Raw genomic sequence first — 27,528 nt, 5'->3', positions numbered from 1 at the left:
TCTCAGACATTTTACTCGTTGCTGGTTAGATAATCAGGATGCACTGGGGTTTTCTTTGATCTGAATTAAACCTGTATTTTTGAGTCAAGCTTGGCTTTTAGGCCAAACATACGTGCAGAAATGCAACTTTTCCTTTACTTTTCAACCAGGAAGTTCCTGCTGCTTTGAAATCAAACACTTACACGATTTTATTTCCCCAAAATATTCAGATCCTTCTGTCTTCCAGTTTTGTTTACACCCATTTTCAAATAGAGCAAGTTTTGGGGTTTTTCTTGTTGCCACAATGAGAATAATCCAGTTCTTGTGCTGTGAATTGGACAAAAGCAAATACTTATGGAAAATAACATTTCTATTTGATTCTCTCAATAAAGGCTTTTGGACAATGCAAAATGTGTTTGTTACCATGTAGTCATGGATGTGGACGTTTTAATGAGGTGACAGAACAGGAGAAAGGTAGTGAGAGAAGCACATTCTCATTGGAGAAGCACTTTTATTTTGATTATGCCTTTGTAAGGGGGATACATATGTTTTGTGTGGTTCTGGATACTAAGCTGTCCGCACAAATATGAAATGATTAAATGGAGCAGCAATGAGCAGTGGCCTGTAAGTATTGCCTGGTGAGAGATAATACTGTGGCTCTCTAATTGGCTCTCTACCAGCATACAGTGTGACTGATTTCAGCTGTAGCATTACCAGTCTTGCTTCCACCAGCACTATTATCTCAGAGTGACACTTCCATTACTCTGAACAGAGAAAGATGAACGTCACCTGTCAGGGGCTGGTTAATTGTGTTGCTAGATGTATGTTACCAGGGCGCAGGTTGGACATTTATGAACATAACTGCTTCCTCTGATGTCCACCATCCTTCAACAATCGATACAGCTCTTACAGTAAGCGCATAATTGAGTGAAGGCACTTACCACTGAGGGGCTGAAGATGAGCCCGTTGCACGAGTTTCATCGTCCATACATTCAGCACAAATGAGCTGATATCTGCCCTTTATTGTGTGTTGCTTTGTGGAAATAGAAACTAATGTGCCACTTTCATTTGTTTTCTAGATAAATGGCCAAGATGTCCAGAATCGGGAAGAAGCAGTGGCATTGCTCTCCAGTGAAGAATGCAAGAAAATTGTGTTGCTGGTCGCGAGACCGGAGATGCAGGTTAGACTGAATAGATGCACTGAGCCGGAACCTGGGTTATACTGTACATTCACTGTCACTGTAAGTAATGAACTGCTGAGAAATATGAATGCTGAAGTTCCTGACAAAAGGAGGAAACAGGTAATTGCAGAGTCTTGCCCCTGTTTAGCCAACAAAGAAAATAACATGATATTACTAGGGCTTGTCTTCCCCAAGCTAAGCAATTCCTTTCCAGCAAACAGAGTAAGCAGGTATACAAATGAAGCTGACAGCACTAATATGACATTAGTAAAATATGAAGTAGAACTTGAAAATTATGTACTATTACTCTTTGGATGATTCTCATTTGTTCTGGGGATAAATCTGCCATACTTAGTCATTTGTATGAACTTACTCAAAGCTGTAGTTGGTCATTGGTGATGGCTCTTTTTATCCTATAAGCAGGCATGTAAACTGTTCATTTAGGTACCAGTTGTGGAACTTTCACTACAACACCATTCAGCAAACCTGGATCTAATTGTTTTCAACAAAAACCTGCTTGTACATTACAAGTTGTATCTTTGGAGGTGCATTTTCAAAGGCTTTTAGAAAATTTTTATGGTTTTAAAAATAAAATTATGCCAATGCCAAGAATCTTGCCATGGCAAGAATTTTTCATATCATTGCAGGGGGCAGATGTTAGGTTGATCATCAGACTAAAGGAAAGGTAGAGTGGAAGAAGAGTACTGTTTGTACTTCCCTTTATATTCTGTTTATAGGCCATTGCAAAGCAGAGAGACATTATATTGTCATTATTCTCTCCATCTGCCAACAATTCAGAGTTGGTTATGTTGCCATTTGTCTCTCATGCTATTGATCTGATATTCTCAGTCTTGCTAGCTGCATACTCTGTATAAATTAAATTGAGTAAGTGTAATTCAGTGCCACTCAGAATCTCTACTTGAATACAGTAGTTATAAAAGATTCATAATTTCAGCATTCATTTCCTTTATGTTTTTCAGGAATCTAAACAATTCCCATTAAATCGGTGACATAGTAAGCAAAAAAACCCATGCATCAGTTTATATTGTGAAATTGTAGCCCTCAATGGAGGCTGCAGAAGTTTTGAAAGAGTTGTTTCAATATTATTCTTACTATTTTTCTCTAAGATTTTGTTTTTCAGTACAGAACAGAAACCCACCCTCTTGCAAAATACATGCCCAGGGAAAGTTTGTTCTCTGTATTTGTTTAGACTGGTCAACATAAAAAAGTCACATCAATATGAGATAAGGATTTACTTAGCTGTACCAATATAGCTTCCCATATGGATGCTCCTTTCAAATTATAAAAGTGTGGTTTGGTTTGGGGCTTTGTTGTTGGTTTCTTTTTTGTTTAATTTATGTGTTTTAAAAATGTGTCCATACAAAACTGAAGAGAAAGCCATAGTATGTCAGAAATCAGGCTGTCCACAAACTGATTTCTGCTAGTTGTGTGGCTTTGACTGTGGTAAAAAGCAGGATTAAGCAGGGTTTTATTTCTAGATAGAAAAAGGTAATGGCAGTATTGCAGTCTTGAAGGGTGACTGCTGAGCTCGATCATTCAATAACAAGGAGAAAACCTTCTCTGGCCATTTATTTGCACAGTGAATACCAAATAATCAAGTTTTGAAAAAGAGTACCAGAGGAGTACACAGCCTGTTTAATATGTAAACAAATGGCACAGGCATGTGTGTTCACATGTGTGTATGTGCACACAGTGTATGTAGTGCACATGTATACTAAGCCACGTATTATTTTTATTCTAAAAGCTGTAGCGTAACATAAGCATTCCCGTTAGTTTGGTACTAGGTCTGCCACAGTCAAAGCAGCAGATTTGCCTAAGTGAGATTCATCTTTTGTCCTCCAGATTTGTTCATCTCTGCCATTTCCTCCAATGAGGGAGATTTAACTGCATCCTTTATGGTAAAGGAAGTCTGTATTCATGCTTTCCTTAGGAGAAAAACAAAAAGAAAACAAGACAAGTAAACAAAAGTATTGGCCAGTACCAGATGTTTCAGAGAATGGTTTGGAAGGCCCATTAAGGACAAACAAAAAAATTACATGTCCTCAGGAAAAAAAGCCTCCTTCTAATCCCAAACTTTTGGAGGCTAGCTTTGCCGAGGGAAATGGTGAAAGGCTGATGCTCTTTATAAGAGGGAAGAGTTCATTGGCATAGGCAAAAACACATCAGAGTTTGTGAAGGAAATGGTGGATTCCTGCCAGTATTCAGTTAGGAGTACCACACAGCATCACTCACTCACTGTGTAGCTGTGAAGTACCACTTGCTGGTTTGGTGTAACTTAGATTCTGACTGGCATGTGCCCAGAGCTCTTCTGGCCTTGAGGCAGTAGTAGTTCTTCAGTAGGTGTTGACATATGTTACATTGCTCTTGCTGTCCTGAGACATTAATAGTTGGTACTTTTGTAATTGTCCAATGCTGAGACTTTTAGCATCTTTTTCTCACCATCTTCCTTTGGTTCTTTTAGCAGCAACAAGAAGTTGCTTCCTTCTGCTATGATCTTGTCATTATAGCCAGCAGTGCCACTGACCAATATTTTCCTTTTCAACACAGTGTGCCATCTGGCAAGGGATTACGGACACAAATGGATGTGTGCCACGTGTACACGTGCACAGTGAAAAAAATGGGAAGAATAGCATTTTTGGCCAGAGGTGCCTGTTTTATCAGTTTAGAGAGAAGTGAAGGGTGAAATGTGGGTGTGGCAAGAGGATGTAATCACTTGACAGAAAACATAGCATTCCCTCCTGTCCTTTTGCAACATTGTCTTCACCAAATGTCAAAGTATTATTTTACACTTGGGGAAAAAACCAAGCAAATGGATAAGCCTTGCTTCCAGGCACACCACGAGAACAAAAATAACCTCCCTTCAAGTCACTGCATCTTTCTGACACCCTCCTCTGTTTGTTTGTTTACCTGGAAGATCAATGGGAAAACGGTGACAGAAATGCAACATAAGGTTTCTATTGAGGTGGTGGCAGCAGGGCACAGCACTGGGGCGGAGGCTGTTAGAGGAAAGAGCCCGGTTGCCTCCTGGACCTGTTAGTAACGTTGCCACTCTTTCAGCGCGGGGTCTCTTGGCGGTAATGAACATGACAGCTTCAGGATTATGCGCTGTGCCTTTCATACCTTTTGAAAGGAAATAATGTCTGTGCTGTGCAGTCTCCTTCATTATGAGAGAAAATCAGTCATACTGTTTCAAGAAAGGATAAAAGGCGTGAGTCCCATTTTTTTTATCCTTCTCTTTCTTCTTCTCTTTTTGAGACGTGAGCTCCTACTGCCTGGCTTTCTGAAGAGAATCATTAGGATAAAAAGAACTAGTCAAGCATTGCCATTTGGGTTTACCCTGTTTTAGCATGTGTCCTTGCTAACATAATGTAATGTACTAATGTATTCTTTGCAGCTGGAGGAAGGGTGGCTGGATGATGAGAGAAATGAATTCTTAGAGGAGTTAAACTTGGATATGTTGGAGGAGCAGCATAATGAAGTGATGCAGTACACAGCCAACGAGGTGGAGCAGGTAGGAGTGCTACTAAACGTATCGTTTGAAGTTTTGCTAGGTATACTTTTTTATTAACGGAGAATGAAGTGATATGCTGTACAATGGAGTCAAAGGCTTTGATAGAGTTCTGTCACTAAAATGCTGTGAACTCTGGCATGCTGTAGGTAAAGAAAAGGAGAACAATAGATGTTTAGGCCCAATATGACAAGTTAGCAAACAATTTAGGAGGCTGTGATAAGTGCAGGTTTCTCATTTTCTCTGAATTCTCAGAATAATGCTGCCATCCTTCTTTAATTCTGAAGTGTTTGGGGTTTATGTTGTTATGTTTTATATCAAGGATTTTTTTAATGAATTGTATCAGCATAGCACCTAGATCTCCGAGCTGGGATAGGTGTCCCTCTTGTTGTACGCGTGCAAGGTGTGAGCCAGCCCTTGCACCAGACAGCTTGCAAAACAAGATGGAAGAGTCGTTTCAAATAAACAACAGGTGTTTTGGTAATACAAGTGTATTTTTCTTATACTGACAGCGCACAGCTCAGCATTTGTTTTGTTAATGGAGACAAATAAGCATATTGTTAGCATAGTCTCAGCTTGCTGCTATCCCAACATTTACCTGCCCATATGTGCTGTAAGCAGTGTGACTGTGGCAAAGGTGCATGTGCATCCCCAGCCATACAGTTTCATTAATGGGTGGGTCTTCTTGGTTGTACTTTATTGTGGAAGGTGTAAGTGACCTTATCCACTTCTGGATCAGATGGTCTGTCAGCAGGCATACCTGTGTGGAGCCAAATAAATAAAATCCAACTTCATCTCCTGACTTCTGCATATATGCAGCTGGGGAAAAACTGGTTTTCCACCCATTGTGACTTACAATTTTTTCCCCATTCTGAATTGCTCAAAAGCAGAGCCTGACGCATGTTTCTTTGAAGTGAAGAGAGGGAGAAGGATGGTGAGAGCCTTCCTTCTTCTGGAAACCAAGGAGCTTATTTGGCTAACATGAGACCTGGATTCAAATACCTCACCGCCTGGTCCACACTGAGGGCCTGAACATGCATCTAGGCTGTTTCTTCCTCACCTCCCCTCCAGCCTTGATGCTGGGCTATTGACTAGGTGATAGCTCCTATTAAAGCTATTCACTGTATATAAATTGAATACTCATTGAGACAGAGACACTGACAGAATATTTAAGTCAATTATCTGGAATATGATAGATCAGATTACAAATCCTTGATCTCATAAGCATTTAGCTATTTACAGAAAGTGGAATAACTCCAAGGTCAGAGGTGAAGGGAGCCTTGCAACAGGATTTATAGTGGCCTTTTAGTTATGACCCTCTTTTCCAGGCAGTGAGCCAAGCTCAGTTTCCCAGGTGAAATGTGCTAACTGCTGCACTGCTAGCTGCTTTGAACTGATATTTGGCATCTTGTTTATTTTTTTAACCATAATTTTTATCTTGGATAGCAAAAGATTTCCTGCCAGAAAGAACACTTGTTCTTCACAAAGAAATTTCCTTTGCACAGTGACATTTTCACACAAACCTCCACTTCCGGTAGAAATTCTTGAGTAGGTCTATCTACAAACCTCTATTAGCCCCTCATACAACGTGTTGGGACCTCTGAAATCACTTCACAGTTGTGACCTTCCGCTCCCAAGTTCTTGTCAAGCTTTGGCTTTTTCACTGAATTTGAGTTGTGGATAGTATTAATTATTGAACAGCGGTGTTCCGTAAAGTGGTTTCACAGAACCCATTGAGATTGTTTATTCCCCACTGGGATCTTACACTGAGGATAATTTTTTTTTCACCTATTGAGAGTTTATATTACTGTAGAAGAGAGCTATCATTGAAAAAATTATGGTCACTAGTGCTCTGTCGGTGTCTGACGTTGGGTTGCTTGAAGTAATTCTAGGACAGCCAGACATTTCTTTGCCCTTCTGATGAGTAATCGAATCAACCAAATGCAGCTTGGTGTGTAATGGAGCGTCGGTAATTTGTGACAGCTGCTGTCTCTCTAGACTCTATGTAGTGACTCGGCAAGTCGGAAAACTGGTTCTTTACCCCTTGTTAGGCTGGGAAACGTAGCAGTTTCCTGAGGTGAGTCACATTGGAGCAATGCAACCACTCTGGTTGCAGCTGCCAGTGGCCAAGCTGAGTATCTTCAAGCCCCTCTGGCTGGCCGTGGCTTGCTCCAATGCCAGCCTCGATTTTTGTGAACAAAAAATATAGGCTTCTGGCTTCATAATCATCTGTCATCATGAATCTTGCAAGCTGCAGGAATGAATACGCACTATAGCAAAATAGCCTTCCAAATGCGAGCCTGTTTTACAGAATGCCATTTTAACATTTAGCGTGAGCTGTCATAGAAAAATTTCGTACACTTTGTAACAGAAGAAACAAGTAGATAGTCGTGTCTTTTCTGTGTTTTTGAGCCACTTTATAGAATTCAATCAAGAATTGTATCTTCCCTGTATGGAATAGTCCAATAAACCTTGAGGAAAGATGTAATTCTCCATTTTTTATAACACATTGTATCCCTTCCCCTTTACAACATTGCAGTTCATTGTGCAGCAGAGATAACTTTCAGAAGAATACCATACATTTGCCATGCAGAAATTCTTATCACTATCACGGAATATATCAAAACCTATTAAGAAGAGAAAGAATTTAATAAAAAAAAATCATTCTAGTTCATTCAAAGCTGAAATGCAGTGAAAATATCTGGGGGAAATTCTTTTTTAAGAGGCTTGTTTTAAAAGAACAGCATTGTTTGCAGAAGAGCATTTTCCCGTTTAGTGCACCACTGAAATCAATCCCAATCTTCCCTCATGACTAGAGTACCTCGTGGTTAGCCTGCCGCTGGAGATTCCTTTCACTGTGGTCAGTCTTCCTCTCACTGTCAGAGACTGACTGGAGAGCCCAGCTGCTACATTTATTAAAACCTTCAACTGCATCTCACTGCCTTCAGACTTTAGTAGCAGTCTGGGTTTTGAGTCCCAATATACATAATAAGTTGTAAAATGAGAATAAAACATTGCTTGAATTCCTGCAAGATTAGCCATTTCATAGGCATCAATGCTTGCTGGAGCTGAAATGCAGAATCTTTCGAGGTTCATTTATTGCTTGACTGTACACACAGCCAGGTTCGCCTTCTCATTATCTGAGTTCTCACTGCAAAGATGAGGCCTAAGGAGCCCTTTGGTATTTCAAACAGAAGTAATTGTAGAAGAGATTGACAACAGTTTGTTTGAAAACAAACACTTTGTTTGGAATAGATAATAGGTAACACTGACAAAAGCAATGCGCTGACAATTGGAGACTCTCTTATTTTTCAGAAGGGACTTAACCTGGAATTAGGCTTTCTACCTTTCAAAATAAAATTAGAGTAGACTCATGTAAAAGACTGCTCAGTTTGCCCGTGTTTAGGAGCTCTAGCAAGCATGGCAAGTCCAGGGCAGAAATGCCAGGGGCTGCCTTACTTGGGTCATAGTGGATTTTTTAAAAAATACATCTCAAAAACATGCAGTACAATAAATATCTGTATTACTTTTCATGTTCTTAATTAAACTATCTGAAAGTATCCACATACTGAGGAAAGATTTTACATGATATGGATGTCTGATTTAGATTGAACAGTACAGGAACTTGTTTCTTCCTGACAGGGAGGGGAAGCCAGAGTCACTACCTGACATTTAGGTGCCTGTACTATAGACACTTACATTTGGTCAAATCAATCCCACCCATCTGATTTCAGTTAGACTGGAAAGATGGGGTTTGCTTTGTTTACGTCTTGTATTTGTGTGTGCATTAATTATGGGTAGTGTAAGTTGAGTAGATGGCAGTGTGTTATATTCACTCAGTCTAAATTGAGTGGAAATTGAAGGAGCAAAGTTTAAATTGTCAATAAAAGTGGTGTGGAAAACAAGAGCCACTAATTCTGAAAGTGTTGATTGCGTGAGCCCGAACTGTAAAGTCTGTTTCCAACACCTATACAAATAGAAAAATCAAGGGATTTTTTTGGAAGTGCTCAAATATATGCTTTGGTGGTATGACACCATGCTGGAGACATGGGGGCATTTGGGGGTAGAAGAGGGCAATACAAGCTGGAGCAGCTCCAAAGCAGGTGAGAGAAGGGACCAGAATAGCTTATGTAGGGGCACTCACCTGGAAGAGATAAACTAGAAAAATACAAAATTAAACCTAAATGTCAAAAAAAAAAACCAAATTAAACCTAAATTAAACCTGAATCTCCAGGATTCCTGGTGAATGACCTGGCCACTTGGCTGGCTGGGGTGCTCATCTTTCTGGTTTCTCTTAGTTTTCATTCGCTAGACATTGTGGTTTTTCTCTGTGTAAAATAGAACATTTTGGGACTCTTAAAAAATAGGTGATGTGGAAAAACATTACATTCCCACCACTTCTCCAGCTACTCCTGAAAATGAGACTAAAGTGTTGCAGCCACTTTGGAAAGATATAACAAGAGCCTTAATAAAAAGTCTTCCAATATGCTTTATACAGCTTTGCAGCAATTGTGTAAGCTGAGGAAAGAAAGAATAGAAAAATTATAATTATAGAACAATTCTACAATATTTAGTTATTTAGACTGTTATTGGTACTAGTCTTCATGTTGCTTCTTCCTGTGAAAAGATACCCTCTTTTTTAAGTAGATAAGTAGAAAAATCTGAGAGGAATTCAGATGGGGAAAAGACGTACTACTGAATTTTTAAAACTTGCAGAATTTTCATGAAATTGCGCCTTTGAACCTTGCAGTTTCAAAATCTAATTTCTAGAAAATTCTGACCCTACAATGTTCAAGAAACACTGAACCTTTTCATGACCTCTTGAATAACACTGAAGACATTCTGTCCCATGATGTCTAAATTCAAGGGGAGAGTTTCTTCCCATTTGGGGAGAGTGAGAGGTAGTAATTGGCATATTGCTGGTGTGGCTGCCAAAGCTACATGAGAATTATAGATTTATTGTGCATTTTGTTATGTGCAAAAGGATGAGCATAAAAAGTATGGTACAATTTTAAAGAGAAAATTTTCTTTGCAGGTCTTGTCTGACAACAAATTGCTAAAGCATCCTTTTCAGAAATGTTTAACTAGTCTGTCACAGACACTGAACTCTCCTGGTGTTGTGTTTCTTTCAGTATTTATTTTATTCCACTACTACATTGCATTTTGGGGGTGGAGGTGATTTTTGTTTTTCTGAGACTAGGTCATTATTTTTTCATAGGAATTGAAGAAAGGAAACCAGATGAAGGGTGTGTGATCATGCACATGAAGAGAGGAGAAAGAATGAGATAGCAGACACATTTTCATCCTGTCTGTCAAAGTAGAGAAAAAAAGAATTATGACAGTGGCCTCTGAGTTTATTTCCTTTCACTGGGTGCACTGTACCTTCTTTCTGCCTTGATTATTACTACCATTATACATAATTATGCAATTAATACCTCCTAAAAGAGAAACGGCATTTGGTTGGTACTATATATATTTAGATATTTGGCGAACAGGCCATATAAATTGCACTCTGCATGATTCTTTGCTTACCAAGTTTGAAAAATAAAAAGTGTCTGTTTCTTCAGAGAGGTATTATCTCACATTCTTTGAGAATATAAATAGGTTGAGAACATAAATAGGTTAGGTACAATGTGTGGAGTGTGAATTAAAAAACAACAGCCTAAAAGCTTGACATTATGTCCATGGCAAGTAGTCAGCGTTGCTCTACACTTAATGGTAAAAGGCTGGTTTTATTTCTAAGGAACATAAACTCTAACTAGGGAACAAAAATGGTCTCCAGGGACGCAACGGACAGAAGTCCACTTGAGCAAAATCTTAGAAATCAAAATGAACAGACTTTTGGAAGAAGACTACTAAAAACGAGAAGTGTGAGAGAGGGCTGAGGAGGGTGTAGTGGAATAGGATAGCCCTCTGCAGGCTTCTAACCCTGCTCATCTCCATGAAGGAAACAAGTTGTTCACTGGTTAAAAAAAAAAAAAAAAACAAAAAAAACAAACCAGTGGTCTTTTTGCACCCTCTTAGGTTGTACTAGTCATTGTTTGATTGGCTGCTTGTTGTATTCTTTTTGAAGTGATACCAGTACCGAAGCATTTTTGTAAGTTTGAGATTTCAGCTCCACCAGTGTCTGGCCATAATCCAGAGCCAAAAACAGTGCACCATCTGGTGATCATTATCTTTAAGCACTGCAAAGAGATGGCTTAGTGAGAGAGGGAAATATTTCTTTCCGGACTTTAGAAGATATGTCACTAGTGCTGTAATTCATCTACTTTGCTCTGTATGGCCACCACAGCATGACTCTCAGAAATGTTTAAAAGCTGTGAGCAGTAGGACTGCTGTTTAGTCATCTGTTTTAATTCAGCTTAAATCAGATCTCAGCTGTTTAAGAAAAACAGAACTAGGAAATATTCTCATGTAATATGGTCTGCATTTGATAATCATTTTCGTTTGCTCATTCTTTTAGCCAAAGAAACATGAAGAGGAGGATGGTACTACAGACACTGCAACATCATCATCCAACAATCATGAGAAGGACAGTGGGGTGGGACCTACAGATGAAAGTCTGCGTAATGATGAGAGCTCAGAGCAAGAAAATGCACCTGAGGAGCAGAACAGCATTACCCTGCAGAGCAAACGAGAGCTGGGCCACAGCCAAGATACGTTAGGAAGTGTTGAGCTCCAGTGCAATGAAAGCTTTGTGTCTGGGGAATACATTGAATCTGATTTCATAGGAAACCCAGAGGAGGAATGTGAAAGGTTTCGACAGCTGTTGGAACTGAAGTGCAAGATTCGAAACCACGGGGAGTATGACCTGTATTACTCGAGCAGCATGATAGAGTGCAACAGAAGAGAGCAAGATGGAGTGGAGCATGAGCTGCAGCTACTCAATGAGGAACTGAGGAACATAGAACTCGAATGTCAGAATATTATGCAAGCTCACCGGCTCCAAAAGGTGAGGGATCAGTATGGAGACATTTGGGCTTTACATGACGAAGGCTTCAGGAATTATAACACCAGCATAGATGTACAAAGAGGCAAACTGGATGACATCATGGAGCACCCTGAGAAGTCTGACAAGGACAGCTCCAGCGCCTACAACACAGCTGAAAGTTGCAGGAGCACTCCGCTTACAGTGGAGCGATCCCCCGATAATTCTCTCCAGAGGTTGATCAGCATAACCAACAGGAAAAACCTGAGGAGCACAATTGTGGCTAATCAGTCATCCTCAGGACAAAGCAACAGGGAGGCAACCTCAGCCAAAACCAAACCCACTGAGCAAAACAGTGCTGCTGAGAATGCAGTGCTGGCATCAGAAAGCAGCAAATTCACAGAGCAGGAAAAGCAGAGCAGCGAGCACATTCCCTACCTGTCTCCATATCACAGCTCTTCTTACAGGTATGGGAATATACCTGCTCATGCAAAGCACTATCAAAGCTATATGCAACTGATCCAGCAGAAGTCTGCTGTGGAGTACGCCCAAAGCCAGCTCAGCCTGGTGAGTATGTGCAAAGACTCGCAGAAGTGTGCGGAGCCCAAGATGGAATGGAAAGTGAAAATAAGGAGTGATGGGACGAGGTACATCACAAAGAGACCAGTTCGGGACAGAATCCTGAAGGAACGTGCCTTAAAAATTAAAGAGGAGCGCAGTGGGATGACGACAGATGATGATACAATGAGTGAGATGAAGATGGGTCGCTACTGGAGCAAAGAAGAGCGGAAGCAGCATTTGGTGCGAGCTAAGGAGCAGAGGAGGCGGCGGGAGTTCATGATGAGGAGCAGGCTGGAGTGTCTTAAGGAAAGTCCGCAAAGTGGCAGCGAGGGCAAAAAGGAAATTAACATTATTGAACTGAGTCACAAAAAGATGATGAAAAAGAGAAACAAGAAAATCTTGGACAACTGGATGACAATCCAAGAACTGATGACACATGGTGCTAAATCTCCAGATGGCACAAGAGTGCACAATGCCTTCTTATCAGTTACTACTGTATGAACGCAACTTCTTTCAGAGAGTATACTACCAGTTTAGGTAGAGTACGATTGCCTCGTTCAATGTGGCATTTTTATATATTTTGTGACTGTTTATAGTTTGACCTTTTTTGTAAGCAAAATTACCTGGTAATTTTTCATTCGTTTTTCATATAACGGTACCTTCTTTATCTGGCAGTCTTTCTTTATCCTGCAATATATTCATATTATTCATTTGTAGAAAAAAAAAAAGAAAAAGAAAAGCAAAACAAAAAAAGTGGAAAAGCCAATTAATTTCTTAACCTAATACATATCCTGTAAGTTAAGATCTGGATTTATTTCTCTAGTTTTCTTTTTTTCTACTTTAGTAACAATACAATACCAAAAGAAAATGCTTTATACTGTATCCTTGGCTTAACAAGTTTTAAAGTTTTACATCTTAGATTGCATCTGTTTATAAATCATATGCCACATCCCATCGTATAGATAAGAATGACATTTTCCAACTACACATTGTACAGTACATTTAATCTGTAAATTGCAATTGTATTTGTCCAAGTAAAGTGTAGGTGGGCAATTCTCCTGTGTTATGTAGTGGCATTGGTCATGTAGCTGGGCAGTATGTGATAATTGTGAAGATGAAAGAGAAATAAATTATTGCTTATCTTTAAGAAAAAAAAAAGTCAAGAGTTCTCTGATTTAAATTGAACATTTGCCTTTAAAGGATGAGTCATTCACTATGCATGATATTTACAACATACAGAGATTTCAAGAACACGGGACACAATTCCATAGGCTAGTTCTTATGAATTAGTTTTTCATTTTGCAGAACAGATAGGAGTCTGTGGGTCTTCCTGGCTTTTTCTTACCTGCTATTATTACTTTATTGAGTGATTCATTGATACGTTAGTGTGTTATATACTGTCAGGTAACTACTGTGGGTCCTTTCCCTGGCTGAGCTTGTTATATGTTCTATGCCTACAGCACATAAACAGAACATATGTCTAACTTTGAGCCAAGTCTCATGCAAGAAAAACTAGCAGTGACTGTCACTGACATTTTCATAGAAGGCGAGTTAAGGAAAAAGAGAGAATGAAAGGCAACTAAATGAGTTAAGGGTTTAACTTTATTGTTGAGGAGCATCCAAGTCTTTTAGAAGAGCCTCAGTGGGAGCTGGCTGGGGCTCAGGAGCAAGGCCAACTTGCTGTCTTGGTGCCTGATGGAGTCCTTTTTTGTCTCTGCAGCAGAGGCACCTTGGCTGCCAGTGGAGCATCTTCAGAGCTGCTACTGCTGGCAGCCCAGTGAGTTACAGCAAGCTGAAATGACTAGTCTTGGGCAGTTAGCACGGTTGAAGACTTTGCCTGATAGCCCTGTTTTCATTGTCCCTGCACATGCCTCACAGCAGTTCCTAACTGATGGGGGTGCTTTTGATAGCAGGAGTAGGTCCTGCAGTCACTTGGCATCAGGCATTAAAAGATATGCTTAAAGATGCAGAAAGACACAGTACTGTATTTCCAAATTATCTAATTCTGGAAATCAGTCATTTGTTTTCTAACCACTTTTGGCACCAGTAAGCATTGGCAGTGCTCTCTGCATCTCCAGGCATGTAAATACCATAAGAACACTGCTCTCCAAGTGCTTAGGAAAATTAATCCACTGACAGTTCACACTTTGATAATCAGAAAATTCTCCCCACCATATTCAGGGACACGTCATACTAAATCCTCACTAAACATACAGTTGTTCATGTGTAATGAAAAACACTTCCACTGTTTCCCAATAAATTAGAAAAAGTGTGGAATCCAAGGCCAGAATGGATCGCGGTGTGAATCAGTATTGCATCCAGGGGCTATTACTAGATTGTCACTCCAGCTGAGCCAGGGAATTGTCTTTGACCAACATAAATCATCTAGAAAAGTACACATTCTTCTTCTGGAGACATCAAAGCGCAGCGATTTGGCTGTTTTCCCTTTTTGCATTCCAGTGATTGCACTCTAAAACAGGTCTGTAAAAAACAGGTCTCATTCCTAATCAGAGTTCAGCTGCTATCAGCTCCAGATGATGGCTACCTTTATGCCTCTCCCTTAGGCATAGTACTTAATATTTTCTTCCTGTTATTAAATCATTACTTAGAGCTCCTCACAAACATTTATGATTCCCAAATTCAGAGAACATGGATCTTCAGGAAATGTAATATCGTTATTTCATCAATGAGAAATAAAAGTAGGAAAATCCATGTCCAATTAGAGAACTGGATGGAGGGGGGGGGGGGGGGACAGTTAACTAATAGAGAATAATTAGAAACAAATAAACAATATTTGTAGTCATGATCTATTAATACACTATAAATGGAAATGCATCAAAATCTGAGGAGATCTATGAAAACTTAGTGAGACATGAAGAGAAGACTGAAAGGTGATACAGTAATACTGCTGGTGGCACACCATGATGTGGTTTCTAGCTCAGCACACACCCCAGAGCCCAGTCACCTTCTCTCTCCTTCTTCACTTGCTAGAATTGGCATGTCCCTGCCCAATCCTTAGTCTGGGAGGTTTCCACCAGCCCGTGGTTTTCTCTCCTTTTTTCCTGACTACATTTATTAAGTGACATTTCCTTTCTTCCCTAAGCAGTCTTTGGAAGAAGAAGTGTTGTGTTTTGCCCTGATGAAATGCCTCAATCATTCCTGCAAGCATGAAAAATAGACATGTGACTCCAGAGCGGGGCTGCAAGGCCATATGGGGTGGTGATGCAGAGGGGCTGAATGGCAGGCGAGTGTTTTACTGCTCACTTCTCTTGGCTAGTTTCTTTGCAGGGCAGGACTCGGCATTGCGCTCCCTCATCCCAGCAGTTCTATATCAGTGAAATCCAAGGCTGACATCCCACATGCAGTTTATTCCTGCATATACTTTTTTGCAAATGTCCTGATTTTTAATGAGAAAAATAACATGTTAGCATCAAGGCAAATTAAAAGAGAAGAAGCAAAATATATTTTATGTCGTCATAGATCTTTAAAGAAAAAAGACTTGTCTGTTGTGAGAACTAGTTTTTTTTTCATATGAAGGAACACAAAAATAAAAACGCTTTCCAACTGGAACAAGACCAGATCTTGCTTAAGAGGGTTGCTTGCAGCTCTGGGATAAAGAGCAAAGGGCAGGGAAGAGGAGCTGCACAGGTGTGTTATCATGGCCACATCAGTGCTGGGGAAAGAGTTAATGTCCCACTCATCCTTCCCTCAGCCCTGGCATTCAGCTAAGAACAGTGGGAGGTAATTTTTCCTATGAAGCCAGCAAGATGGCCTTGTAAAAAGAGTTATCTTGTGTCACTTGACGACTGTATTGCCAGCTGATTTAGGAGCGTCAGTCACCGTAAGTAAGGTTAAAATCTGTGGGAGCCCTGTATCTTCCTCTCCAGTGTAAGTATCATAGAATCATAGAATACCAGGTTGGAAGGGAACTCAAGGATCATCTAGTCCAACCTTTCAAGGTAAAATATGGTTTAAATGATAAGGCCGAGCACCCTGTCAAGCTGAGTCTTAAAACTGTCCAATGTCCACTTCCCTTGGGAGATAATTCTAATGTCTAATTGTCCTCATGATGAAAAAGTTTCTTGTGGAGTCCTATTGGAATCTCCCCAGGAGTAACTTGTATTCAATACCCCTTGTCTTTTCCATCTGACTCTTTGTAAAAAGGGAGTCTCTGTCTTCTTGGTAGCCGCCCTTTATGGACTGGTACATGGTAATAAGGTCTCCCCTAAGCCTTCTTAAGACAGAACAAACCGAGTTTTCCTAGCCTTTCTTCATACGGGAAGTCTTCCAGTCCTCTGATCATCTTCGTGGCCTTTCTCTGGACCTTTCCAGCTTGTTAGCATCTTTTTTGTATAGCGGAGTCCAAAACTGAACGCAGTACTCAAGATGTGGTCTGACCAGCGCTGAGTAGTGTGGGATAATGACTCCTTTATCTCTGCTGGTGATGCCCTTGTTAATGCAACCCAGGATCCTCTTGGCTTTCTTTACCACTGCAGCACACTGTTCACTCATGTTGAGCTTGTCATCCACCAAGACACCCAGGTCCCTTTCCACAGGGCTGTTTTCCAGCCAGGTGGATCCCTGTCTGAGGTGCATTCCTGGGTTATGTATTCCCAGGTGCAAGACCTTACGCTTCTCCCCATTGAACTTCATAAGGTTCCTGCTAGCCCACTCCTCCAGCCTGTCCAGTTCTTCCTAGAGGGTGGCTCTCCCTTCTGGAGTGTCAACTACCCTGCTCATTTTGGTGTCATCTGCAAACTTCATCAGGGTGCTCTTGATCACAACATCCAAATCACTTATGAAGATATTAAACAGCATTGGGCCCAATATTGATCCCTGAGGGACCCCACTTGTGACTGGTATCCTTAAAAGGAAATTTATATTTTTGGTGTGATCATGACGATAAACTAAATCTACTGCATCAGATTATTATGTTTTTCAAAAGAAACTGATAACACTATCTGAATCAAACGAGAGCAATCAGAGATGAAATCTAGACTGTGCTTGATGCATTGCCCTGTAAGAGGGCCACAAGGACCTCAGAAGAGATGATACAGCAACTTTAGCATTATGCTTTCTGAACTTGTTCGGATTGAATTATTCATTAATATCATGATGCCTGATTTTTTCCTTTTTTTTTTTAGTCTAACTAATGTTCAGTTCCAAACCCCATTTCTTGGTACAAATTATAGAACAGCATCCTTGGTGCATGACATGGCTTTGGTGCTAAAATACTTCCTGACTCAAGGCTGGAATCGCTCCAGGTTTTGGTTTACTTGTGTTTTTAACCTTTAAGCTGCTGATCACAAACATGTATATGCAAAGTGCTCTATTAATATCCATTTTATGGACCCACTGCTTTTTCAGAGCATTAAATGCTCTTGAGCCAGGATAAAATTAATGTGATGAGGACTGGCATTTGGCTAAAGCAAAACAGAGCAGCTGTCATAAACCTGTTGGTGTTACTCTCTGAGAGAGGCCGGTTGGCTAATGCCTGCTGGAGGAGAAAGGGTATTGCAGAGGGATCATGAGCAGGTTATTTTGTTTTTTTCTCTAAATGCCTTTACTCTGAAGCACATTTCTGTATTTAAAGAAGAGCATTCCCATTGGATAGCTTTTGCTGCGTTTGTGAGGCGAAGTACTTTGCTCCACTTTTTAGTTAAAGATAACTGCATCATGTATAGATTTTGCCCAGGTTTTCAGTTGTCATTAATCTTGCCCTAAATGGACAGCTGAATGGCTTTGGATAGCAACTCTGAGACGAAGCACAACCTGTAAATCTGAGGTGCCTATGGCAAGGCACCCAGCCAAGTCCCTGGGCCCTTCTTGGGAGTCAGTGGGTTCCTGTCTGCCTGGGGAAAGGGTCCAGCTCTTGCTGCGGGATCCTTCAGCTGCGTGCAGCTTTTCCTGCTCCTGGCAATTAAGGGTCTTGACTTCCCCGGCCCAGCTCATCTGGTTCTGAGCCAGGAAAAGTGGCATTTGTGTAGCAGTTCAAAACATTGATACCAGTGAGCTAAGAAAAGAAATTACTCCCTTGCAAAGATTGCTTAGATGGCGAAGACTACTTGACAAACAAGATCTCTTTGGCCAGTGACCCATGTCAGACAGATACTTAGAAATACAGGTTTTTTTCATTTGTGGGTTGTTTTTTTTTTTTTTCACAAAGTGAAGTAGCTGAAAGGAGGGTATTGTCTCATATACTATCCTCAGTGTGAGAGCTATTGTTAGTGGGGCTGAGCTACAGGCATAATGTTGACTACTCATATGAACTGTAAAGTAACACTGATGTTGAGTTACACCTAGATGTATGTGCTAATTTTCACACTCACTGGACCATGGGGAGGGGCAGACCACAGGACCAAGTCGTCACTAACTAATTAATCTGCCTCATGCCAATATTCCCTGCTGAGAGCTTCCTTCTTCAGTAAAGGTACAAAGATGTACCAAAACAGTATTCTCTGGCATCCCAAAATACAGAAGTGGCAGTGTCATCCAGAAGACTAGGGATGTCCCAGCACAGTGTGTTCTCAAATATACTCAGGGACTAGGGAAGGGCCATCAGCAATGTTTCACAGAGAAAACGTAGGCCTCCTCCCACTCCAGACTAGTTCACGGTGTAGGTATGAGCTTCTAACTTTTCTTTTTTTGCAGTTGGATTATAAGTTTGTTATAAAAGTTTAATTTTCTGGCTCTGTAAGCTCATGTTGCACTTTTAAGTCTCTTTCCTTCCTGCCTACCTTTTCTCTCTCTCTTTCTTTCTTTTTCTTTTTTCCTTTCTTCCTTCCTTCCTTTCTTTCTTTCTCTTTCCATCTCTCTCTCTCTTTTCCTCTTTTAGAAGCAAGACTTTTCTGAACTTGAACGGTGATAAATATTAGAGGGAGGATTTCACTAAAAGAAGTAGTCTTTTTCTCACAGATCAGCTTATCAACACAGATGGAAACCCTTGTCTGACTGTAACTGTAGGTTTCCATCTCCAGTCAATTTCAGGTGATTTGGTTAATTTGGTACATTTCCTATGCCACTTGAAGCTCATTATCCTGACGTGCTGCAGATTTCTTTGGTGATGTCTCTTTACAGAGTGCATTTTTAAGCCTTGGAGGAAAGGAAGACCTTTTAAAACATATGTTCCCTTGTTTATGAGATACATAGTAACATAGAAAAAGCATATTAACCCACATGCTTTTATAATGAAGAGACTTGCTACAAACAGTAGGTTGTGTTAATCTATGGATGTATACACAAAGGAATATTTCACTTTCTGTTGAATTTTAAGGACCTCCATTGCCCAACGCTCAATTTGAGAAGACAGACATTGATTCTACTCTTTTATATATTTTAAAAATTCGGTTCCTAATTTTTCTGCTCTTAGACTGATGCTAAAGCAGATTAGGAAAGTCTGTTTTGGCCTAGGAGCAAAATAGTAAGCTTCAAATATTGCAACAATGGGTTATGTCAGTCATTTATTGAGTTTGGGTGTTAGTCATGAAACCTCATAACTTTAATTCCTGGTCTTACTTCGGTTGGAAACGTCTGCACTTCACTAAGCATTGGACATACTGTATATTTGTTCTTCCAATACATTCCCAAAAGTGTTTAACTTCTTGCTGATAACTAGGAGAAAATCAAAGCTGATATCTGGCTCCACTGACAAAAAATTGAGAGCACAGAGAATTTTAAGTATGAAGTGAATATAGGAAACTCTCATCTTGACAGTGGTTAAGAAGCCAAAAGAAGAAAATTAAAATTGCATGATGAAAGATGAAAAGGTTGAAGTCACTGTTTTGACTACTGGACCTTGCAGGAAAGATATTTGAAGAAAGAATGAAATAGAAAGTTAAGCGGGTGAATATCACATAAAATTTACCACAGATCAAAATATTACTTTTTTGCACATCAAAGGCAACCCTCTTATTTTCATAGGTTATTTAACCCCACCGGCAATCTCTGCAATGCATAAATATTTTCGATGGCATACAAAGTGTCTTCTTAATGGTGTATAGACACTATATAGTGAGCAGGTTGAATAGTATAAATATTCATGTCAGCAAAGATGCTGTCAAACTCCTGACTTGACATGATATCAAAAATTAAAATGCGAAAAGGATATTCTGTTTTGTCACCTCCTTTTTCTCCCCAAGTTTGGCACCTGGCTGCATGGTCAGGGTAAAGAAATGCACCTGGAAGATTGTGTTTTGGTTCAGGTACAGGAAATTCAAATGAAATCTCCTCAAACTCGACAGTTTAATTTACTTCTCTTAAGCTCCTTAATACCAAACTTATCAGTTCTCTCTGTTAGGCATTAACTTGTTAAATGAGTCTTAATTATACATAAGCAGATGGAGATTTGAATTAAAATTACCTTACACTCGAGTGGCTTTAGTTCATTATAACATATCTTCCTCTTAATCATTTAGGCAGTCTCATCATCTTTCATATAGAAAGTTATTAAAGTATTCCAATTTCCATATTTCTTCAGATACATCCACTATTAAATGGCACATAATGCACATTAGTTGGTGACTTATACCATGCAATAGTTAGTGAATTATTCATGTCAGTAACAATTTTTATACTTTTATGTCATCTGTATCATTTTATTTTAAAGGGTTTATATTTACAGAATGTCTCATATTTTACCTCATCTCAGTTTTCACTGCAAGGTTGAATGCCTTACTTCTTTTGCTGGTGTGAAAAGGAATAATGTCCACTCTAGTCATTGCATTCCTGTTAACTGAGGAATGGAGTGGATCCAAAGTTGTTCCCACTCCCAAACAAGCGGTCGTTTACTGGAAGCCTTGGGAAGGTTTGGGAAAGAGATAAAATTTGTAAAGGAAATCACAGTTATCCTCCTTTTCTTTTATCTTGCTTTGGCACTATCATCATCTCTGGATTCTCCAAAACCAAGAAGCTGCTCCTCAGGATTTGCCTGACCTCCAAAATTAAAACAAGGTTTTGCCTAAAGGGAGAAAATTACTGAAAGATTTTGCAGGCTTCAGTGGGCATCACCTCACCTAACTGTAATGACCTCAATGTGGGGATACTAGTTGAATTAGTCATCTGGGTTAAGAGTCTAAGTTAGCTCCAGCAATAAAGAGGCAACACCTCTAAAAGATTTTTCCTCTTTAGGAAAGGCATCCTGTGGAGGATACTTGTCCAGGAAATTCAGACTGGGCCTCTAACTTTTACATAGCTTTAGAAGAGTGCCAAAGGTCTGTCTTAAAGTATATTTCAAAAAAACAAATGGACAACAGGTAACTGGGTATGAAAACCTCTTTTTTTCCTGTTTTCGAAGACTCCTGAATGCATATGAGAGAGAGTCATGTGTCTCTTTTAGACAGAGAGCAACACCAAGCAATTTAATCAACTGCTGCTATGTACCTCCTGGGTAAAATCAAGAAAGAATTGGACAAAAAGTGGCATTTTAGTTCCAATAAGCAATTTACAGCCATTCGCAAAGGAAAGACCAGTGGGACTTTTCAAAGACAAAAAGCATCCAATATTCCCTGCTAAAGGCAGCAGACTATTCTCAGCATCCCTTTAGCTAATATATTAACCAGGTATCTTCAGTGTCAAATAATGGGTCCACAATACAGAAGTAACTGTGTTAGCTGGGTGATGGAGAATGACAGCTCAGCCAAAAGGCTGAGTCTGCACTAGCAACCGCTGCAGACATCATCAAGCAAAGGGACAGGTCTATGAGAGACTTTTGCAGTCTCTCATAGATACCGCCATTTCCATGAGCGTATTCAGAAGGAAAGGGGACTCACTTCATCCTGGGAGCCTCAGCAAATCACTTGGGCCATGTGGCTATTTCACTCTCAAGCTCTTCTTGAAGCCTTGATGCACTTTAAGATGTGGATTTATCATGGTTAATCTCAATGAAATCCAGTTCAGCTTCCTTGAGAAAGAGAGGATGCTGCTGCTTGACTTGTAGGTTTGTGAGAAAAACCACCAAAGCTTGTGAGGCCCTAAGGAACTGGGGATTTTGTCTAAGGGCAATCTGTGAATTCAGTGTGAGGAGTTTCCTGCACTTGTCGTTAAGAACTTTAAAACCTATCTTGAATATACAGATTATTTGAATTTTCTGTTATTTTCTTCACATCCCTACAAGCACTCTAAGGATTAGTAGTGTAAAGGTGAGCAGAAAAGCTCAAATGAATTGTGAAATTAAATGTTCCCTCCACTGAGATCTAAATAAGCTGAAAGTGACCTACAGTGCTCATCACCAAATTATCTGGCAGAAGCCTATCATCTCCTCTTGAGGTATTTCAGAAAATTTTATGGAAAAAGGAACTAGAAAGTTGCAAAAGGGTTCGGTTTCCTCTCCTGAAGGGCAGTGTGTGCATCTGTGTGTCTATATGTCAAACACATATATGTGTGTGTTTGGGGGGGGGGAGGGGGAGGTGTAATCTCAAGAAGCCATTATGGAGGCCAAGTGAAGCAGTTCCCGCTTTTCTGCTTGTCCACTAAAGACCAGGTCAAGGATGTGCTAAAGCTTAGGGAGCCATGTTCTGCACATGTGCTTTTTCAAGTAAAGAGCCATAAAAATATCAACCCCTCTACAAAGTGTTCCTAGGTTGCTCAGAACATGCCCCTAAAGAGTTCCTGCTTTGTACAGACTGGTTATACATCTGAAGGTCCGGAAGAAGGTGTGTTTAAATTACGGTATATCTTTAAAGTCATTAATGCTTCTGGTGGCTTGTGCTACAGGGCCCTGTTTTCTTGAAGACTCCTTCTGTCTGAAAGTAAAAGATTGTGTTCAAATATCATATAAAAGAAGCCGGGGAATAATCTCTGATGTGGAAAGTTTAGGAAGCTCAAGATAGGTCCATAATCCTTGTTTTACAGCCTCTCCAAAAAGCTGGTTCCTATGTTGCTTTGTATAATGCATAGCAAGTCTTGATTATTTATGTCCATGCTGTATGCAGTGATATGCATGATGCTACTAGGATTTTGGGGGACATTCCTCAGGTTGATAGCACCCATGGAAGAGCCTTGCAAGGAGCTGGTCTGTGGTGGGACACAAGTTTTTGAGAACTGTGAGGCAAAATTAATTTAGAAGAATAGAATAGAATAGAATAGAATAGAATAGAATAGAATAGAATAGAATAGAATAGAATAGAATAGAATAGAATAGAATAGAATAGAATAGAATATTTTCAGTTGGAGTGGACCTAAAATGACTGTCTAGTTCAACTGCCTGACCAATTCAGGGCTGACCAAAAATTAAAGCATGTTATTAAGGGCATTGTCCAAATGCCTTCTAAACACTGACAGGCTTGGGGCATCAACCACTTCTCTAGGAAACCTGTTCCAGTGTTTGACCACCCTCTCAGTAAAGAAATGCTTCCTAATGTGCAATCTAAACGTCCCCTGGCACAGCTTTGAACCATTCCCATGCATCCTATCACTGGACACCAGGGAGAAGAGATCAGCACCTCCCTCTCCCCTTCCCCTCCTCAGGAAGCTGTAGAACACAACAAGGTCCTCAGGAAGCTGTAGAGGGCCCCTCAGCCTCCTTTTCTCCAAACCTGACAAACCCAAAGCCCTTAGTTGCTCCTTACAGGACATTCCTTCCAGCCCTTTCATCAGCTTTGTTGCCTTCCTCTGGACACACATTCGAGGACCTTCACAGCCTTCTTAAATTGTGGGGCCCAGAACTGCACCCAGTACTTGAGGTGAGTCCGCACCAACACTGAATACAGGAGGATAATCACCTCTCTTGACCAGATGGTTATGCTGTTTGATGGACCCCAGGATGGGATTTGCCCTCTTGGCTGCCAGAGCACCCTGCTGGCTCGTGTTGAGTCTGCTGTTGACTAGCACCCCCAGATCCCTTTCTGCAGGGCTGCTCTCCAGCCACTCCTCTCATTCAGCAGGATGGCACAGCATAGAGCTGTTCAGTTCTGAACATGGCAGTGAAACAGAATTAAAACATGGAACTCCTTATGAACATGGCCTAAAAGCTTTTGATGTGTGACAGCCATGCAGAGAGATAGGAAAAGCCCTCCATGAACTGCTAAGATCAGAGCCCAAAGATTAAGAAGGAGATACATGGATGTGGAGGGGCAGTGGATGCTGTGATGGCTTCTCTTCCTTACAGCGATGCTGAAGAATAAACATGGTGCAGTGTCTTGCAACTGGAGGATGGAAGCAGTGATTCCAACACTTACACATAAAGAAGGTGATTTCTTGTATCCTCTGACACAAAGCTGGCCTGCACATCTTAGTACCAAAATGCCAGATTACAAGAGGTTGAACCTGTACAGAAGCAGTACTGCTATCACTATGAGCATAATGATAGCATAGCCTCACAACCACATCAGCTCTTCACCATGCTGCAGTGAGACCTGCTGTAACTGCAGTACAGTTTTCTGCAGATGAGAAAATGCTTCTGGTGACAGCAAAATGCTGGGGAACATGACAGCACACTGAAGTTCCCATGTCACTTGCACTGAGGAGGATGTTAATTCATATAGGATATCCTGTGCTTGGTTAATGCTGTGGACTTTGCCAGACACAGCAGTGTATTGATGAATTTGTTTCAGTTGAAACCTAATACTCTGGGACCTGGTAGTTTTGGGGTGTCAGCTGTCACTCCCTTAGGCTGTGCAAACTGCTTGCTTCTGGCAAAATGGCTGCTTGCTACATGGATCCAAACCTGTGATTAAACAAGTACAGAATTTTGCTATCTTCTTAAATATACTCAAGGAAAAAACTTAAAAATAGTGTAATCTGACTTTTCAACCCCTACTGGAAAGTAAAAATGTGAGCTTGCTTATTCTGTATGGTCTGGAAAATGTTAAATTACAAAATGTCAAAGATAAACAATTACTCTGCCTTTATAGCCATTGGCAAAAATATTATCCAAGGCAAAATGAGCTTCTTTAACCAAATCCCTGGGCAATATGGGGAGGAGTGTTATTATATTTATTTATACTCACCTTGATGAGTGAGCCATCAAGGATACAATAATCCAGGAAAGAGGATACAAGAGGCTGCCCTCACAGAAGGAGGATCTTTTCATTAGCCCATTAATTGTGCAGCAGAGAGATGGACAAATGTCCCCTCTGCTTGCAGCAGAAGACCAGTGAAGTTGACCGCACACTTTTTGTCATCCTGTCATATACCTACATGGGTGCATGGACCTGTATAGGTCCAGTGGATTGAGACTTAACAGAGCAGCATAGTCGGCATCCAGGCAGGGAGAGCTCAACCAGATTTGTGACTGTCTGACTATACAGCGATAGGAGCCATATAATTTCCTCAGACAGTTTTTCTCCCCCATCCTCTGTTTAAACTCTTCATTCATGACCTGGCCAATGGTGGCAGTTTGAAATTATAGAAAACGGAAAAGCGGTTCTACTGCCATCCAGAGGAACCTCAACAGGCTGGAGAAATGGGCCAATGGGCATCTCCTGAAGGTCAATGAAGGGAAATGCCAAGCCCTGCACCTGGGAAGGAATAACTCCATGCACCAATATACGCTGGGGGCCAACTGGCTGGAAAACAGTTTTGCTGAAAAGCACGTGGGTTTCCTGGTGGACACCAAGTTGAACATGAGGCAGCAATGTACCCTGACCACATCAGTGGAGAGTGCTGTGTCCAGTTCTGGGCTCCCACACACAAGACAGATATGGACATACTGGACTGGGTCTAGTGAAGGGCCAGAAACATAGTTAAGGGACTGGGAAACCTGTCGTAAGAGGAGAGGCTGAGGCAGCTTTGACAATTCAGCCTGGGAAGAGAAGTTTCAGGGGGATCTAATCAATGTGTATAAATGCCTGATGGAGGGAGCAAAGAAGATGGAGCTAGACCCCTCTCAGTGGGGCTCAGCTAAAGAATAACAGGCAGTGACCAAAAACTGAAATACAGGAAAATCTGTTTAAATGGAAAAAAAGCTTTTCATGATGTGGGTGGTCAAACACTGGCACAGGTTGGCCAGAGAGACTGGAGAGTCTTCAGCCTTGGAGATATTCAAAACCTGACTGAACACATCCCTGAGCAACCTGCTGTAGCTGACCCCACTTTAAGCAGGGTGTTGGACAAGGTGATCAGATGTGCCTTCCAACCTCAGCAATGCTGTCATCAACGGTAAAAATTACAAGCACAAAGCTTGCGAGTGCAGTGGAAGCCAATAAGACTCGATCAATCCTGTGGACTGTATAAGTCATCAAGTGCTTTGGCTCCTGACTGCAGCTCACAGACAGAGCTCTTAGCACGTTTTATGTATGAAATCCAGCCCAGTCCTTTCAAATGATGAAATTCAGCAGTATCCTAAAGGATACCAGCAGCATTGTTACAGAGCATGTGACCCCACCAACAAGCAAAGCTCATCTTCTACCATTCCACATCTCCACAAGGGCAGCTGGATTAAGTGCCCAAACTCACAGCCCTGGGGTTTGTGGAACAAAACAATGTATTTTCAGGTATTTTATTTTTCCCCACAGGCAGCCTGCAGCCAGTATGTGAATGTAATGTTAACTTCTAATTGTATCATATTAGCAGTTTGACATTGCATCTTACTAATGCTTGTTTTTCCAGGATATACTGTAGAAATATAATCATATTAACGCTCTGAAAGCAAACACAGAGGTAGTATAAATTGTTAATGCAATCTTCTTTTAAGCAGCTTGTTTGAACAGTGCATTGGTGTGTGAGAAAATGCCAGCTTTTCAGTCTTTCCAAATAGTGCAGTGCTTGCAGTCCACTGCAGAATAAATGTATACATTCTGTTTAAGGTAACAGATGTTCAATTGCAGCATGTTCCCATGAGCACCCAATCTCTCCCCTGCATTCTGCTAGCATTTGTCTGAGACCCACCTGTGAGCCAGCACAGCAGTTTCTTAGACATGAGGTTGCCTTGCTGACATGTCATGTACAAAAATAGTGGGGTTTGTTGACGTATATTCCTGTAAGTCTTTCTCTGTTTTTCCTTCCTGTGAGTGGGACCGTTAATTCTTCTGACTTGCATCATCACACTGAAAATGGCAGCCTCCGTGCAGAAATGCTGCAAAGCTGTTTGGATTCTTCAAACTCTGAAGATCAGCCTTTAAACCAACTAATTAAGTTTTCTGCTTGCTGCCATTGAAAGCCTCAGTCAGATATAATTAAAACTGAGCAGCAGACGACAGCGGTGGCATTTGTCAGAATCATCCAGTGGTTCAAATACCAGTTCTGACAGAAATGTCAGACTGATAACACTCCCATCTTCCCCATGCATACCAGGAAAAGCAGGAAGAACTTTTATTATAAATGCCTGACTGATAACCTCTATGAAACCCAGAACACCAAATGCAACACACAAAATTTCATTATCCTAAGAGAGGCTGCTCATTTCCTATGAAGTA

The 27,528-nt window shown here is 40.7% G+C and overlaps 1 protein-coding gene across 3 annotated transcripts in view; it reads left to right on the top strand.

The window, feature by feature from the left end:
• Window positions 1-12,679, top strand: part of PDZRN4 (PDZ domain containing ring finger 4) — a 251,760-nt gene extending 239,081 nt beyond the window's left edge. For all 3 annotated transcript variants that reach the window (XM_086472509.1, XM_086472499.1, XM_009951841.2), the window contains 3 exons: window positions 1,059-1,160; window positions 4,576-4,692; window positions 11,153-12,679. In XM_086472509.1, the coding sequence (XP_086328635.1) occupies window positions 1,059-1,160; window positions 4,576-4,692; window positions 11,153-12,679 (1,746 nt within the window). The remainder of the gene's footprint in view (window positions 1-1,058; window positions 1,161-4,575; window positions 4,693-11,152) is intronic.
• The last annotated feature ends 14,849 nt before the right edge of the window (window positions 12,680-27,528 follow it).

Source organism: Leptosomus discolor, chromosome 1 (assembly GCF_034619465.1).
Source record: "Leptosomus discolor isolate bLepDis1 chromosome 1, bLepDis1.hap2, whole genome shotgun sequence".
Classification (NCBI taxonomy): domain Eukaryota; kingdom Metazoa; phylum Chordata; class Aves; order Leptosomiformes; family Leptosomidae; genus Leptosomus; species Leptosomus discolor.
This window is presented reverse-complemented; position numbering and strand designations above follow the sequence as displayed.